Source organism: Malaya genurostris, chromosome 2, assembly GCF_030247185.1.
Source record: "Malaya genurostris strain Urasoe2022 chromosome 2, Malgen_1.1, whole genome shotgun sequence".
Lineage (NCBI taxonomy): Eukaryota > Metazoa > Arthropoda > Insecta > Diptera > Culicidae > Malaya > Malaya genurostris.
In genome coordinates this window covers 103326932-103346561 of record NC_080571.1, presented here as the reverse complement: position 1 = coordinate 103346561, position 19630 = coordinate 103326932, and the positions used below count along the sequence as shown (strand labels likewise).

General features: G+C 35.4%; 1 protein-coding gene across 1 annotated transcript in view; it reads left to right on the top strand.

Annotated features, from left to right (window-relative positions):
• Positions 1-19630, top strand: part of LOC131428476 (organic cation transporter protein) — a 94641-nt gene that overhangs the window by 72092 nt on the left and 2919 nt on the right. The window contains exons 4-6 of the mRNA XM_058592456.1: positions 4162-4336; positions 5276-5421; positions 15731-15912. Of these exons, the coding sequence (XP_058448439.1) occupies positions 4162-4336; positions 5276-5421; positions 15731-15912 (503 nt within the window). The remainder of the gene's footprint in view (positions 1-4161; positions 4337-5275; positions 5422-15730; positions 15913-19630) is intronic.

The window sequence follows — 19630 nt, the reverse complement described above, 5'->3', positions numbered from 1 at the left end:
TTGAAAGAGAAATTTTGTTACTTCAAGAGATCAACTGACGGTGGTTAAACTTAGCCTTGATTTGAAGAGAATCGATTGAAGAGCTGAATGCTGCCCGTTCGGTACGTTGTGTGTTTCAGAGTGTGAAGTTTACTGCAGTAGAGAGATCGTCAGTGTATTTCACATTCGGTTTCAATTGAATTGAATGAAGTTTTACTGCACTGGTAGAGAACAACAATCCACGAGGCGTGTGATGATGTAATATATTCTGAGATACATTACTTCAAATGACGATAATTAACTGGCCCTTACTCTGCGAGTCGAGTGAGGTGTGAGATACGTTGACTCACTTGTGTCACGCGATTCTGACAGTCGAATGTGGGTGAACTTCGATGATTCGCCTTATTCTTGCAGTCGAATCATGGGATAAGTTTTAAAGTCGGTACCGATAAGGCAAGTGACATTGTCGGCTGTTGAGAAAAAATATCGCAAATATTTTGAATTTCTTTGCAGGATGAATGTAAATTTTGTTTGTAGGGTAAGGGCGCCCTATTTCATCTCAGCTCCAATTTCCATCTCATTCCTTCACATCATAACTTTGAACATTAATCATATCTTTAAACGTACCTGAATAAAACTGTGAAGCGTTTTAAAACATTTATTCTAGGTTTAGCCACACTTTCCAATTGAAAAAAAATTGTTAAAAAACCTTAAACGATCGCTTTTTTCATTTAAAATAAACTCACTCTTTGATTTAGGAACCACTTTCGTCTGAAGTTTTACAATTCATTATGTTTCTGTATATTTACTAATCGATTCGTCTCAAAACATGATGAGTATTTCACATAATTACAAAACTATTCAATGTTGGATGACTTTATAGTTAGTAATGTCCCCTTTCACTTGTTTATTCAACGATTAAAGACTTCTGAAATTACCTGATAAGCAATAAAAGCAATGAAAAATATGAGATGAAAAATTGCACTTAATTCACTTGATTGCGCTTTGTTTTCATCTCATTTCGTATCGCAAGGTTGCCAAGTTTTCTCATAATGCTAAATAAAAAAAAATTCTTCTTTAAACTATCATCAACAAGTATTTTTTGGTATCCGTGACATTAGTTTAACTATATCATTGATATTTATATATAAATAAAACTGTTTCGGATTCTAATATTACCAAATAGAGCGTGTTAAATATTAATCAAATAACCATTGTGGCAAATCTAGTAGCACTGGTTTCTTTCCGCTATACGTCACCATAACACTGTTAAATGTGTGTGTTTCATCGGCTGTGCACAGAGATGCCAGATATTTTCATAGAAAATATGTATCTGCTCTATCTGTTTTCACTAATAAAATGAATCAAATCCAAATCGGTTTTAAATTTTAATATAAATGTTTATCAGTGTTCATCATCAAACATTTGCACAAAAGATTTCCATTTTAACATGTTATTTGTCCGTTGATTAATAAACTTTTAAAGAAGTACTGCAATCAAATACTAATAGATACTCAGAGAGAAAAGTCTAACGTTTTACTTCTCACTTTTTATGAGCCTTCACAAATCTGTATTTAATTTAGAAAATCTGTAATCTGATTTAACGAACGCGAACGCAAAAATCTATACAATACAGATAAATCTGTATGAATGGCATCTCTGGTTCTGCATTTTGTTTTTAGAAGGCCTAATGCCTAAATAGTAACAATTCTTTTTTTATTTTTTTTAAGTTCTCCAAATTAACTGCAGAGTAAAATTTTAAGTTTGAAACGAAAGGTCGTGTGTTGTGTCATAGTTGGCATTAGGCCCTTTTTAACGAAAATTCTGACATTTTGAACCTGAGAGTGTAACATTGCAATATTTTGGTTTTGATTGCTGTCGCCATTGCTAATTTATGGGATTAATAAAGGACCAACGATAGGATGAATATAAAACCTTTGAGATGAAATTAGGAGCACAGTAGTGAACATATCAGGAGTGTTTTTAGCTGTTTTTTTATTATTATTTTAATTTCCAAGGAATGTGAATCAATTCCCAATGTGGAGCAAGGCGAATTAAGCAGAAATATAAAAAAATCGTAGTGATTTTGCTGGCTGAATCAGGTTTTTAAGGTAACGTCCTTACAAATGAGATGAAATAGGGAGCCCTTGCCCTAAGTAGATTAAATTTGTATTCGATAGAAAAATGAAATTGTGCTGTGCAGAATTCATGCCTATGTAAGGCATATTTAGTTTCAGTGATTGAACAACTGCCGCCATTGAATTGAAACCAAATGTTAGGTCTGACTAAATGAAAATGGATAACGGTAGTTGAAATGAAATTAGTTTATTTTATTTTACTAATATAAGGTAGATAATTTAAGATATTTGTTTGTAATATATACATACTCGGGTTGAAAGTAACGAATAGAAAGCAATTCGAGGCGATGGTTTCTCACATGGAGAGAAGCTCTCATGTAGCAAAAGTGCAAAGGTTTACAGAAACAGCAAATGTAACGAAAACCAATTACGATGAGTTTTGGAATCGCTTAACCACTGACTTGAGTAGTCTTGGACCTCCCATTTGTTCTAAAATGACCAACAAAATGATGTAGTTCTCATCAGGCGAAGAAGCCGTTTCAAGTCTTCTTTCATTAGACGTAGCGGTGAAGAAGGCTTACATATTTCATTGTAAACTAATATCAATTGAGGTTTTAGTGATCCGTCAAAAATTAAATGCATGTGTATATGCATACATGATGTGTATATGCATGCATGAACTCTTCACATAATCTCGAAATTAGCGCTAAATAAAAAAAAGAACTTCAATGAAATTCGAAATAATAAATTCAAATTTCAATAAAAACGAAATAAAATGAATTTAATCATCATAAGAGACTAAATAAAAGCATTGGCTAAGATTTATAACAAATGGTTTTATGTTAATTGGATCAAAATCCGTAAATTTAATTGTAATTTTATTTACGTTTCATCTTAGACTCATCTGTGCATAACAGTTTATGTTGAATTGTTATACAACCTAGCAGTCCAACATAAACCACTAAGCAGACGTAAAGTTTTTTTTACTTATAAAACACTTTTTCTTTTGCGCCGGAGTGCAATGTCTAAGCTGACGTGCCGAACGAAAAGGAATTTACGACTTTAACTGCTCGATTCAGGTATGGTCATTGTACCAAGAAGTCCAGCATAAACCGCTGAGCAGATGTAAGGTCTCTGCTGAGCATCACGTAGGCTATTCTCTCTTCCGGTATTGATGTGATGTGTGATACAATTTTTATAAACGAGTGGCACGCAAGGGGAGGACGCTTAGAACAATGTGCCAAACACACATTAACATGCATTTATTAATATTGACATATTCGTTTTCATACAGTTGCACAGTTGCGGAACACAAAGAGCTCAGTTTTGACAAGTAGCTGTTTCATGGGGCACAGAGTTGCACACTTAGGCTCACAGTATATCACGTTGTTTTTTTTAGAGGCACAATATAGTTTGTCTTAAGCGACTCTCTCCTTGGTGGCACGTCATATTGTCGTTTTTGCTTCTGCATCAGTGCAGTGTTAGCAGAATGGTTCGCTAAATACGGACGACTTCAATCAAAGTATGCTTCGTGAAATAGGTAGGAAGTAAAACAGTTAAGATTCATAAGCATGATTTTCTGTTGGGTATTTTGCTTTTGACTAGTTCCCAATTTCAATTGGATCTAAATTCGGAATTGATATCCGTAAAAATAACAAAAATGGAAATTATGTGATGTTGTATAGTAAATTCATTAAAGAACACGGTCACTCTGACAGCGGGCCGCATCACACAAAACGAAACCAATAAAATTTACCAGAGCATTTCGTATTATGATTTATATTTGGATTACCTAAGCATCGAGACATCGAGATAACGTACATTCGTTAGTCTGTATGGCTTACATGCATGTACCAAATAACTGCAATCTCAGCAAGCGTGTGCAACCGTTCAATTAGTGTCAACCCAAAAGCTGCTACCTGGCCAAAACTAATTAATTGTGATTATATCAAATCTAATCCGAACGAATCGATGAACAGTAGATGTTCACCTGGTACCAATAGCCCCGAATGATAAATTATCTGACAAACTCAACACCTAGATGTATATAAAGTTACTAAACATGGTATTGTTTTTCTTATTCGTCTTCTTTTACCCCCGACAGATCCTTGCAGGTGGCGTTGAATCAGTCGCAATCTGCCTGAGCATCGTGGTCGTGCTGAAGCTCGGATTACGTGTTAATTTATTCCTGTACATGGTCGTTGCCGGCATCTCGTGCATTGTGATGAATTTCGTCCCGGACGGAAATCTTTGGGTGATTATCACGTTGGCTATGATAGGTGAGTTTGCGATGTTCTTTTGAAGTAGATTGCAATAGGGCGTTTGAATTTTCATTGGTTATAGCAAACCAGAATAAGACAGTATATATTTGCTACTAAGTTAGGCTATGCATTTTTTTGCCATTTTTATTGTTATTAGAGAAGTTTTTGTCTCTGCTAGATATTTGATAAAGTTGTTAAGTTCAATAATTTCCAGCACCCTACTATGGAGCGAAGGTGGAAAAATCTTCTGTAATATAACCCCACCTAACCTTATACTAGTAACGGATGAGGTGACAAAACGTATGAGCAAAGATTTCGGGTTCACTGATAACTGGGTTCAACATAGAAGTTGAACACCGAAAACTTTCCCATCTGCTTCTTCTTGCCACAAACGTGACTTTGCCTTCCATCCCAATTAATTAATTAGCTAGTTACTCCATACCTCAGCAAAATCTTAGTCAAGTATTGTGTGCTTGTGGTTCGTTAGTTGACTTCACTTATTCCAGTTTTTTTCTGAAAAGATAATTTAAGCTAGTCTTACAGCATGAGTAATATAATCAAATTATTTTAAGAAGATATCTCAGGCGGTATGCGTATTTCATTTTTTGACTAGCAGTTTAACTTGTTTCATTGAGTGTAAGTAATATTTTATTTATAAATATTTAATATCTTATGTGATGACTTTATCCGCGAATCAAGATACGAATATAAACATTTCAAAGATCAGCAAGTCTCTCTGACCTTCAATACGAAAATTTTGAAATTATCGTGTTACACGTAGAGCTTTTCTATTTGAATGAGAACAAAATTACAAATAAAAGTTTACTGATCGGTAACCTCCTTTCAAATGGTAGACCTTCAGCTAGGTATACGAAAGAGTCAAAGCTGTTAAATCTTTGATATTACTAAACTCTGTTACAAAATATTTATTTGGTTTTCTTTATATTTTTTTATCAGTCAAATGTGCCGTTGGAGCCTGCAACGCAATCATTCCGACGTTCACTGCCTACCAATATCCAACAACGATGAGAAATCTGGGTGTAGGAGCAGGAAATTTCGCCGCGGGGCTCGCTCTGATCATAATGCCGTACCTGTGGTTGCTGGTAAGTTCAATTACACTTTTATAATTCCATATATATATGTGTTATCTTAAAAGCAAACATGACATTATTGCAACACTTGCTACTGGCTGCAACGTTTTTCCTACTGGACAGTAGTTGAAAAAATATTTCATATTTTCTTTTGAAGAGTCTGGACACACAGTTTATTTAACTGTAGCGCCCCTAGCTATCAAATCTAGAATGTTTCGACTTTAGTTTGTTGTAAAATGTTTTCATTGCTAGTGCAGAAAATTCCGCCACGATTTTTTTTTTTATTTATAACAATTTTTATTCAGGCCAATTTGCGTATAGCTTTACGTGGCCGATTTACCCATGTTTTTGTTACATAATATAATTTTTTTTTTTTTTTTTTTTTTTTTTATCAGGGGACGGGCATAGCGTGATGGGTAAGTCGATACTTTTCACGCAGCCCGCCTGGGTTCGATTCCCAACCCCGCACATAGGGTCAGAAAGTTTTTCTGGTCCGAAGAGGCGAATGACCTTAAGGTTAAAACCTCTATAATAAAAAAAAAAAAAAAAATTTTTTTTATTGTTGGATCTCGTTGTCACCCTTCTTCTAGGGGGAGAGGAGCTTCCATTTCCTTCTAGCGAAGATTGGAGGTCATTTTGTCCGTTGCTCATATCATCCATTGCTACATCGTTGGAATTGTGAGTGGTTTCCGTTTCCTTGTTTTCATTGTTGATCGCAGTCTTGGGTTCATTTGCAGTTGCTGTAGATGCGCTTTGTACATTGATTGCAGTTCATAGTTGGTTAGATGGTGAAGGTGCTTTTGAAACAGAAGCACTGCATTCACTAGTTTCCGTTGTTGGGTGGTTGTCCTTGTTTTTGTTTGTTTTGTTTGTTTTCGCAGTTTCAGTGCAAGGTTTGCCGTAGTGTGCAGGTTATTCACAAAACTGACATGTAACCAATTGATTTTCATACGTAATCAACGTTTTACACGGATGTATCCCGTCTTGACCACAAATGATGTAAGATGGAATTGCTTTACGTAGTTGCATACGTACCACTCGCACGCCATTCCGGATACCCGGGAAAAAATTCCGCCATACTTCCTTTTCGATGGAAAGAACTTCACCGTACTGCGACATACATTCCCGAACATACCCCTCGCTGGTCTGCGGGGGAAGGTACTTCTATGGCATTGTCCACCATGTACACAGGGATTTTATATTTAACATTGTCATGATCAATACTGTGCACCCCGTTATTAACCGAAGCAAATGCAATTGCATCTTTTTCACGTTTAAACATAATGTACACACAGTTCGACGCCTTGTTGAATTGAATCTCACTTACATCATTAACGTTTAGATGCATTCGTTCCTTTAGCAAGATTTCAATTTCGGTTGCTGCAGGTCTAACTTTGCAGCGCTTGAAATCAATACAAATTGAATTTGGCCTTGTAAGCCAAGTTTCAGGCTTTGTTTAATCGTATTTGCCCATTTCGTACACTCTATTGTTCACTGCACTGTATTGTCTTTGTTTCTGTCGTCGCGACCGTAAGAAATTTTCGACTGTGTCGTTTGCGATGCGAGCACGAACTGTTCCGCCACGATTGATTTTGTTTTAAAATAGTTATACTTGATGGACGCCTTGTCAGTTCAAAGCGTCCATCAAGTATAACTATTTTAAAACAAAATCAATCGTCAATCAAACAATTTTGGAACCGAATCTGACGTGATCAGGTAAAAAATCACAAAATCGTTGAAATTAGTTACATTGGCGGTGTGCGTTTTCAAACATTTTCGTTTATACTATCGATCTTCATTGCATCGCAACGCGTCGTAGTGGAACTAGGAATCATAAATAAAGGATCAAGGAAAATCCATAGTTGCCTGCAGAGATGTCCATCTCCTCTGTGTGACGAAGAGCAAGCAAAATTTCTCCCCTCGCACTGACAACTTCAACGAGAGCTCTTCTCTTTCAAATATATACACCACTGTTATATAAAGTGTGCACGCATCATGAGAGCGTTTGTTTATTTCCTTTTACCTCTTCCACTGAATCGCACCAAAGTGCTAGAGCAGAGCTAATAAATTCTCAGAGGTGGATGCAGATACTTTCACAGAGGTGTACACGCTGGTGAGCACTCTGGTGTATGATTTGCGTAGAAGAAGCGTGGACACGCAAAATCAGCAAAATAAAACAATTTATCGTAAAATTTTCGGTTTTCCTTGCAAATTTTTCATAGCAAGGCCAGATCTACTCTCTATTAATTGAAGTTCACAGAAGTGTTCGCTCACCATCACGCGCCAGTGGTCACTTGGGTGTATTTAGACGAGAGCGCGTGTGAGAGATTCATGCGAAGAGAATGTGTTTCACTCGCGCCAACTGCTTTAATCACAAGCACACACTCAAATGCTGTCTATTCGACACTGAGAAGAAGTACACTTTCCTCTTTGTGCGATGCTTCGTTTTTTGCTCGGTGTGGACAAGAATCTGACGCCAGCGTGTATCACTCTGGTGAAATGCCATCTCTGGTTGTCTGATTATGATATCGCCATAAAGATTTCGCTCTTTCGAACCAATAAGCAATCAAACTGATTCGTGACTGACTCGGAAATTCAAATTCGTTTTTACTGGTACAGGTAAGCTGAGCCGGTATCCAGGAACTAGCATAACTCAAAATGATTCTTATGGCCATAAATTAATACGCCAAACAATTTACATCTTCTTAATCTGTATGAATTTTAAAAACTCATCATCCTGTAATTCCAGAATTGGATATAATTCACCAATTTTGTATGGGACCATAAGACCTTTAACTTGAATTTTTGTTTTTGAAGTTCGATTTGGCCTTTTTGAGAAAATGATTGAGCTTTGAGAAACGATTCGATACTGCAACCGGAATTCTAAAATCGGTGTAGCCGAAACCAGTTAAATTGACCTGAGTAGTGCATAGACATCTTTGAGAAATTGTAGTGCGAATTAAACTTTTGGGTACCTTCCGAATCGAAAACTAAATACCGCTTAAACTGAAAAAAAAACTTATTTGGCAATCGACTCTCCAAATCTTCCAAACCGATAAGCCTGATTAATTTATGTGAAATGGATATTTTCATACTAATCACCCTGTATCTCCCAAACCGGAAGTTGGATCTGACTAAAAAGCAAGATGTTTTATAGGATTTTCAGATCTCTCATTTGAATCATAGATGGTTCTTAGATTTCGTTTAAATCATAGCCATCTACGAGAAAAATGAGTTGCATTATTTTAATTTCGTTTCACATATCATTCTGTGGTTGCGCAATCAGAAGTCGGATCCAAACGTAATTCAAGAACCTTGTTTAAGAGTATACTACTTTTCATATGAATCTTGTTTGTAGAAAACGGTTTAGCCATTTCCGAGAAAATTGAGTGGAATTATTTGTCACACACGCATTAACTGATATCGACGAACTGAGTCGAATGGTATATGGGAGTTATGTTCTTCCATCATTTATTACTGTAAGTAGTTCAAATCAAAATAATCATGGAATTACTTTCCACTTGAAAATTCTGCCATCATCTAGTTCACATGTCATACTCGAACGATTACGTTGCCAAAAACGAACCGTGCTAAAATCGGTCCGAGGCAAAATGCCATGCAAAAAGATGCTGTACACAGTCTTTTTGGTACCTAGAAACAATTGTATGTAACAGTAAAAAAATCGAGTTTCATTTGTCTCCGAGACAGCGCTTTATCATCAAACGCGTAAAACTCCTACTACTGGAATAAGTCAAAAAGTCGTTTACACAAAAATATCGTTATCTTTGTTAAAAATGGACGGATTTTGACAATCTATTGCTTGTTGGATAACTATTACCGTGCGGAATCTAAGTCTAAAACATATTCTGTTTTTAAGGTCAGTTGTGACAGATATTGTCAAAAAATTGTATTGTAAAACTTCGTATAACTCAAAAAGTAAACATCCGATCACAAAACCATTCAATAGCGTTCAGGGTGACAGGAAGACCTTTCATTTGCGACTAGTTTGATCAAAATCGGTTCAGCCTTCTCTGAGATCTCGACCTCTTTGTTGACAAAAAACACACACACACACACACACACACACCGGGCCTCGGAAAATTTTTGTAAAGTTTGAGCGAATTCTATACCTATTTTTTATATTAGAAAAGGTAAAACGTGTTTTATCGTGCATTGGAACTCACAATGTACCTTCAGGGCATATTCAGTAGTGTACTAGTTTTGTTTTCATAAATACGTTTATTTCATAGGGCATATACATAAATTTTTTTTTGCCCTGGCATCCACAATACATAGTACTTTAAACCTAATACATTTCAAATATCATATTAGTATGTTGGTATTCATTAGTTAATATAAACACTGTTTTACCTATTTTTATATATATAAAAAATAGGTATAGAATTCGCTCAAACTTTCGAAAAATTTTCCGAGGCCCGCCGAATGTCATATACCAATCGATTGAGCTCGACGAACTGAGCAAATGTCTGTGTGTGTGTGTATGTGTGTGTGTATGTGTGTGTCTGTATGTGTGTTGTCAACTAAGAGCTCGAGATCTCAGAGATGGCTGGACCGATTTTGATCAAACTAGTCGCAAATGGAAGGTCTCCCCGTCACCCAGAACGCTATTGAATGGTTTTGAGATCGGATGTTTACTTTTTGAGTTATACGAAGTTTTATGTCAAAATTTTCTGTTTTTTGACAGTATCTGTCACATTTGACCTTGAAAACAGAATATGTTTCCAGACTTAGATTTCGCTCGGTAATACCTATCCAACAAGCCATAGATTGTTAAAATCCGTCCATTTTTAACGGAGATATCGATATTTTTGTGTAAGACTTATTCCAGTAGAAGGAATTTTGAGCGCTGTATGAAAAAGCAATGCTTGGGAGCAACATGAAACACGATTTTTTATACTGTTACATATAATTGTTTCTAAGTACCAAAAAGACTGTGTACAGCATCTTTTTTCATGACTTTTTGCCTCGGACCAATTTTAGCACGGTTCATTTTTGGCAACATAATCTTTCGAATATGGCATATGTAAACCAGATGATACCAGCATTATCGAGTTGGAAGTAATTCCATAATTATATTGATTTAAACTATTTACAGCAATAAATGCTGGAAGAACATGACTTCCATATACCATACGACTCAGTTCGTCGAGATCAGCAAATGCGTGTGTGACAAATAATTTCATTCAATTTTCTCGGAGATGGTTAAACCGTTTTCTACAAACTCAGATTCATATGAAAAGTCGTATACTCCCAAACAAGGTTCCTGAATTACGTTTGGATCCGACTTCTGATTGCGGAACCACAGGATGATATGTGAAACGAAATTAAAATAATGCAATTAATTTTTCTCGTAGATGGCTGAACCGATCTAAGATTCAAATGAAATCTAAGAATCATCTATGATTCAAATGAGAGGTCTTAAAATCCCTCTTACTCTTTTAGTCAGATCCGACTTCTGGTTTAGAAAATGCAGGGTGATTAGTATAAAAATGTCCATTTCACATAAATTAATCAGGTTTATCGGGTTTGCAGATTTGGATAGTCGATTACCAAATAAATTTATTTCAGTTTGAGCGGTATTCGTTTTTGGATTCGGAATGTACCCCCAAATTTTAATTCGCACTACAATTTCTCAAAGATGTCTACACACTCCTCAGGTGAATTTAACTGATTTCGGCTACACCGATTTTAGAATTCCGGTTCCAGTATCGAATCGATTCTCAAAGCTCAATCATTTTCTCAAAAAAGACCAAATCGAACTTCAAAAACAAATATTACAGGACTTAAGGTCCCATACAAAATCGGTGAATTTTATCCGATTCTGGAATTACAGATGATGAGTTTATAAATTTCATGTAAATTGTTTGGCGTAATAATTTATGGCCATTCGAATCATTTTGGGCTATGCTAATTCCTGAATACCGGCTCTGGAAGTACCATAAATAATGACGAAAAACTCTAAAGTGGAACTTACTTCGACATCTCATGGAATGTTCAATCGATTGTCACACGCTAAGATTGAAATTCGATATGTTTTGCAGTTTCGGCATTACAGGGTAATGAGTGATTAAAATCTCAATTTGCCGTTTAAAACGACGATAATTAAAATAATGTCATGAGAACTGAAACACCTAAGAATATCCATGCAAAAACACATGCGTATTGATAAAAAAGGTATCATCTCACTGCTAGGTGGATTAACCACGTTTTTATCAAGCGAGTTGCTATTATAAATTACATTAAATAAAATACATTAGTTTTGTACACGATCTTATAACTATTTAGGTTTGTTTGTACCAGTTCATCACTTTTATTTAATATAAGATAGCTGGCTATTTGTTGAACTCATGGAAGAGAAAACCATCTAACATAAAATAAAATTTAAATTGGAACTCCAATTGACTTAATGAAATGATATAGAAGATTCATGAAAGGAAGGTCACGACAAGCAAGAATGTCGCGAACTGGGACATTGGATAGTCTACCTTGGCTACGCAAGGAATTTATTAGTTGAGATCTTACACGCATGTCCAAACGACATGATCAATATCCCGATAACCTTCTTCACAAGCACAATGATTAGTCTCGGAAAGTCCAATTCGAAGGAGATGTGCATCTAACATGTAGTGATTGGACATGAGTCTGGACATCACACGAATGAAATCTCTACTCACATCTAGTCCCCTGAACCATGCCTTTGTCGATATTTTAGGAATAATTGAGTGCATCCACCGACCCAGATCATCTTTCTCCCAAGAAGCTTGCCAGCTGGCAAGTGTTCTTTGGCGAGACGCGCTATAGAATTCGTTTAAACTAATCGGTCTCTCATAAATTTCACCCTCGATAGCACCACGTTTTGGCTAAAATATCGGCTCTTTCATTGCCTGGAATGGAGCAATGAGCCGGGACCCATACCATTGTGATTTGATAATTATTATTCAATATGTCGTTCAGACACTGTTTTATTTTGCCCAAGAAAAACGGTTAATTTTTGCCAGCAACGTTTGAGCGAAAGACTTCAATTGCACTCAGACTATCTGTGAAGAGAAAATAATGGTTTGGAGATAATGTAACGATTACACTCAAACTATAAAGAACTGCTGCTAACTCTGCTATATAAACAGATGCAGGTTCTTGAAGCCTAAATGAAGCCGAAACATTCTTTTTGAATATACCAAACCCAGTAGCCTCTTCAATTTGTGATCCGTCCGTGTAAAATATTTTCTCAGAGTTAATATGCCTGAACTTACTTGTAAATATTTTTGGGATTTCCATCGAGCGTAGGTGTTCCGGGATTCCACTAGTGTACTAGTTCTAGATGCTTAATTTATATCAGTTTTAAAATTTAAATCTGGATATTATAACAAGCAAAACTGGCAGTCCCAGTAGTGTTTTACTCGTGTTTCAAATATAGAAAAAAAAATTGAACGGCATCGTATGCCAGTTTTAAATTTTACAGAAGAAATGTTCGAATAAATAAAACTAGATCGGATTGCTGGGGATATGTTTGTTCCAGTTTCAGTTCTATTATAGATCTTCCATATAAAACTTCTAGCTGCGAAATTTGTTGTTAGTGTTCTAGCCTGAAATAGCAAGCTACATTCCAAATGGATCTCAATACACAAAATAGCCCTCGATGATTTAGGCCAATTGAGAACTATTGGGCGATTTTCAAAGAATTCTTTCACTAGCTTTCCAATTAATGTGCAATAAATAATCATCATTTGAGTAATCAAAATTATTATTTCATTAACAAGGGTCCAAGATGAATCAGTATTTTTGTGTATACTGATATTAAATTACTCAAGCTTTGAGGGGGAAACTCTATGAAACGTTCCATTTTCTTTATTTTATTGTACAGAAACAGAAAAATATATACTAAATTGTCCAGGAGACTTGCTTCAAATCTCCGAAAATATTTGTAGTTCGGCTTTGAAACTGCAATTTTTTTTCAGATAAGATATACATCGACTGAAACCATATTTTTCATAAAGTGCTCCCCTTAATCAAGTTGCTATCTGGAACAAGTTTCCACATGCACCAGAGTAGCTCAATTGGTATGGCATCTCAACGATGGAAAGAAAGTTGTGGGTTCGAATCCGGCCCATGGGGATTCTTTTTCGCAAACTTTCATGTTTTCAATTTCAATAATTAATCTTCCCTCTTGATTTGTTTTTCATTGGAAGTGGTGGAAAAATATAACTGAGTTTAAGACAATTTCTAGTGTCTCGACATCAACCCAAAATAAAGTGATGAGAATAAATGCAATGATAATATTCGTAGCCGGTATTTTTGTAACAGATTTGACGAGTGGTTCCTGGAAAACTATGTTTGAATTTGATTCAAAATTCGATATTAAAGCTTCCGGTTTATGGATATGTTTGAGATCATCAGAAAATCCAAGATAACTCTTAGCATGCAGTATTTACTTTTGTTAGGATAGAATATTGTATCTAATGACATGTGAAATTGAATTTTTGTGTGTGTTTCGATATAAAATTCAGCTACATTAGCTGAAATTCTACATTCTCGATTCTATGCCAAGTAAAAGTGAATTTTCATTTATTTTTCGTATGGAGATGCGTGATTCGAATGAAAAAATTACGTTGAATTTAGCTGGCTCATGAAATTTCTTTATTATAACCGATCTTCTATGCGTCAACTTGATGAGTACAGCGAATTAGTTATCATGGCGATTGAATTCCCAATTTGACAGAAGTGGTGTAGTTTTTCTAATTTCTTTATTATTCTAAATTTTATTTGCACTTGGTGAAAACCAACTATTCATTTTTGGTTCCGCCATCCCAGCCTAAAGCGAATCCTAGACCTTATACCTACCTCCAAATTTTACCGCTACCTATGGGAGAGAATGATGAGTCGTTGTCTTTCGGAAAGCAGGTAAAGCACCAAATTCCTGTTTATTCCTTATCTTTTCCTGTGAACGATTAAATGGAAGCAGTCGAAAATAGATGTTATCATGTTGAGAGTTGAAATAGTGTAAATTCCCAACACAAATGTTCAATCAGCAGAAAACAAGATTATGTCATTGTGAAACTCGCTAAGATCATCATCACGACGCAAACGCGTGCCTTGAAATTTCTCAAAATATGTATATATTCGAAATGGATTTGATGAGTAGATGCAAGTAATGTCAAAATGAAAGCTCCCGGTCGAACAAATTTTGTTTAAACCATTACAATATGTATATTTTCGGATGAATCGAAAATAACAACAGATTTCAAGAAATTTAGATAACGCGGAAGTTGCAAACATCGTTTTTCGATATCTGGTCTTCAAATGCGATTCAAAAATACTGTTTTTAAAAGCTTTTAAAAAAATATTGATGAACTAGAAATCGCTGTTCTGTTCAAACATCGTTTTGTGGCACTCAAATAACGATTTTTTCCTCAAATTTAGTTCGTGAATAAAGGTAACAAAAAATTTTAACATAGAACTATGAATGATTAAAAACGTAACATCGGATTTCAAAACAAATCAATTGCTTTCTGGCTAGATGGAAGTTCATTCATTTGTCGAGTTGGAAACCATTTTGGGCTCTAGAAATCTTCATGTTTAAAAAATTTTATGCCTTATTTATGAACAAATCTGAATAATAATAATAAACAAAACAATGAAGGAAATAAGCATCATGCGGCAAAATCAATAATATAGAGTAAAAATTGAATTTCGCAAAACAACTAGATTTACGTTTTTCCTACATGTTGTAAACCGGCGTCTGTCCCATGTGTTCCATTTGCCATACCAAACGATGCAAATCAGCCATCCGAGGCATGTAACGAGTTTTGAATTAATTAGCATGCCACGATGTACGTGATCCAGTGCAGCCCTTTAAACCGGCGCAGCCAGTAAGCCCTGAATAACCTATATTCACACCCGCATGGACACCTGGGTTTCCGACCGTCAATGAACAAATGGTTCTAAACACGGCGGTAATCGAGCATGTTTACTAGACAATCAATTGTAGACAAACCCATTCAACCGATTTCGTTTCACGCAATTAATTTCAGCTACTCCCCATTCGTTCAATACCCGGGCGGAACAATATCCTTATTGCTGTTCTACAGTGACCAGCTTATACAGTCGTAGATGAGATTTGTCATTTCGCAGCCATGTTTATTATCAAGTTTGCTATTTCTAGAAGCGTTTATGTGTGCATTCATGTTGGAGAATGTTTCATTTTATCATATTTTAATTTAAGAATTGTCATCTTGTTCTGGTATAAATGCTCACCAGGGTGGTTCTATAATTAATGTCTAATATCCTGATTTTATCTCGCCAGGAACACACTGATCAGTACTTGCCGCTTACGGTGATGGGCATATGCAGCATAATCGGAGGATTGGCGCTTCTAGCGCTCAAGGATAAGCTTAGCCAGAAGCAACCACGTGAACGAAGTGGAAGTGGAAGTGGTGGCAGCGTCGTGAGCAGTGTTGTCACGCGGTCCATCGATGGTGAAACGAGGTAAGTCGAGCGTGAGATAATCGGTTCTGCATGGTGAAATTAAGGAGTAATTGCTCTACGGACGTCTAAGTGATTTCCATCATTTCTATACACCGGCTCGGATTCTTGGACGAATGACTAATTTTATTGAACAATAGCTTGTTAGAAGCGTGACCAGCCGTGATTAATTGTCACATGTTTGTACAAAGTACTAAGCAATTGTTACGATTGTTACAAGCAGGAGTACTGTGGTACATTGTCAGTACTACGATTTACGACATCTGCACGATTGGACTGTAACGTTAGGAATTCAACAATCAACTTGTTCGATGGTTTTATTTTCCTGACGGGAACGATTTTCACACATCAAATGTGTTGCGATAGATAAAAGGTAGATTGTTTTAAACAATACATCTACGTAAACATGACAAAAGCTCATAAAAACAAGTTACAGCTCCTTTCTTGGTAATTTCAGCACTCCAAATTTTACTAATGAAATTCTATACGAACGAATAGGACAAGAGTTTTAAAACGCGACGGGTCGTATGGATATACAGAGAAGATTCAAGTTCATGTTTGCTGAAAAAATCAAAGTTTCCCTTTCGTTGATAACTCAATAATTCTTACGTGCACTGTAAGAATTATACCGCTGACAGACATGTGATTTTCGTACAATGATTTCTGTACAACGCTGTACACGTACATACAACGATGAGGTGACAGACATGTTTTGCGTATGTGGAAAATTTAATGTCCATAATTATATATATATATATATATATATATATATATATATATATATATATATATATATATATATATATATATATATATATATATATATATATATATATATATATATATATATATATATATATATATATATATATATATATATATATATATATATATATATATATATATATATATATATATATATATATATATATATATATATATATATATATATATATATATATATATATATATATATATATATATATATATGCAGATGTCATCCTTTGTAATCGCAATGAAAATTCACCGAAAAAGTGGGGAAATTCCATAAAATTGTTTTGTATGGACAATGGAATTTTCCGTTAAAAAAATCGCCTATGTTTGCTAGATCTACGTTTATGTTTGGCGCGCAACGAGATGCATAAGTGTTTGGTCGTCGAAGAAAAGAATACTAGATCGTAGACAAAATCCTTTGGCGCGCAACGAATAGTTTTGTGTGGAGATTTCACATGCATACTTGATCCATGTGATTTGTCATTTCAAGCAACGTGCTTAAGGGCTGAGGCCAGTGTGTTTTAGAGTGATTTAGAGGGCTATTTTCACGCTTAAAAACTGATTTTCTCAGAAACGGTGACGAATATCAAAAAACCCAACTGACAATCTCTTAGAAAATTTTTTTAGATTATTCTATGAAAATTTCAGAATGACTCATTGACTTTAGCGGTCGGGAAAGTCTTTTTTCTGAAGGAAGAATTGCATAGCTGAAAATGGAAACTTTCAACTTGTTCAATGAATGTCTCGCCTTCAAAAGCATGGATCAAAAATCTATCCTGACAATGTAGATAATTTAATTTAGATGCGATTAGTACATAAAACATATATGTTATTGCGATGAAAATTAAGTGAAACTTATTTTTGTGGAGGTAAGTCGATTTCTAAGTCGGCGCCATTTTAGTTCCCTGGTAACGTAACGAAACATGAGAGAGAAATGAAATCGGCTCAAAAAGGCCGTCAAACAAGCGGCAGCTTTCTTGGATTTTCTGTGATGTAGTCAAACTTGTAACCGAAAATATCAAAACTTGCTTAGCCACCCAGCCACATCGAGAGTCAGTTTGCACATTTGCGAGAGATCATGGAGAGAAATATAATACGCATAGCGAGCCACGTGGTTTTACGCGACCTACTGGCCTCAGCCCTTAATTGAGTATCAAAATTATTGCGTACTAAATGACTGGCGGAATGTATATGACTGTTCTAGAAAAACCGCTGTAGGCGGAAGAAAAAGTTCTAATATCGTGGATTGTGTGTAATGCAGTCAGGTGAATAATATTGGTCAAATCAGAAAATTTTTGGAAGAATCAATTGAAAGATAGTGCTGGTGCTGTAGAAGCGCTAGATCTAACTACACTTCCGGTGAAACCCTCAACGAGTGAACGCGTTCTATCATGTTAGTGCGGTGAAAATTTGAGTATTTCGTGAGAAAGAGAGGATTTTCAACCGTACTTTGGCGACTGCACGTTGTCACATAGCGATGTTTTCACTTGTAGTCCAGTGAAAAGAAAGTCCATTGGACTAAGTCTATTGGCACTAGTCCGGGACTATCCGGGACGTTTTTTTTTCCTCATCGGCGATGACTGAGCTGAATGCGTGTGCATGTATTGGAATGCTTGATCCGGCATAAAATCCATTTGGTTACATCAATTACCTACATCAATGTTCAAGATGATTACCATAATAAATTGAGACTGTATTTTATTTTTCATTTTCTGTGAAGAATTTTCAAATTAGTAAAATCAATATCAAATTAAAATTTAACCATTGTCTCTCTAAGCTACCAAATGTTTCACAGTTCCTGAAAAACATCCACTTTATTAGAGCTCTAAAGAACGCGAGGCACTTTTTGGAAACATGAAAGAACAGAAAATGTTTTGAGAAATTTTTTTTTCGCTACTTAAAAGCTGTACAAGAAACTACTTCAAAGTTCAAAGTTTGTTGCGTCGAGTGAACATTCAAGTATCAGTAATTCCTTGAAAACGGACTGTTCAAAATGCTTTCTATGCAGTCTAAGTCAAATCTTTTTTTAAGAATTCAACATTGTGTTAAGTTTATCAATACAAAATTCTGGTTAGTGAGCTTTTTTACCGATTGCCGGAAACAAGAATCACGTCTGGAAGAGAAAACGTCTATTATGTCGATGCCATTAGAGAGGGATCTCTGTTCAGAACATTGACTCAAAGAATGGGATTACAATCTGTGCATTGGCTAAATTTTTGCTTATTTCACATGTTCACATTGTTTTTTGGTGATATTTCTATTTGGGGTAAAGCGAACGTGTGTTGAATTCCGTTGATTGTAGTTTAAGTAATCAGAAAAATAATGGAGAGAAACGTTAACCACTTAGTCGTTTGACAATACTGCAGTCCGAAAACATAAATTCTAACAAATAATTTTTGGGCGAGACGAAGTTCGATGGGTTAGCTAGTATCAAATAAAAATAAAAAGTGGAGGAAATATGAAAGGCTTTTGGAACTATTTTTCTAAGATTTTTTATGCAACGAAGCAACGATTTCTACCAAAAAGGCGGTGAATCACCAAATTTTGTTTGTAAATCATGTCGACTTTTATAAAATACACATAAATTTCAAGGTGTTCAACCATAATTCTTTTTTCACCCGCATATTCACAATAGAAAGAAGAGCGCATAAACTTCTCACATTGAGCCTCAAAATAGCAAATAAATCTAAGATAATCTTAGGGCATATTCAGGAGTGTTCTAGTTCTAGATGCAAAATTTATGTCAGTTATAAAATTTAAATCTAGCAATTATAACAAAATAAACTGGCAGCCCCAGCAGTGTTTTATCTGTGTTGAAAATATAGAAAAAAATAGAACGGCAGCGTATACCAGTTTTAAATTTGACAGTAGAACTGTTCGAATAAATAAAACTAAAACGGCTTGCTAGGGATACGTTTGTTTCAGTTTCAGTTACATTATGAATCTA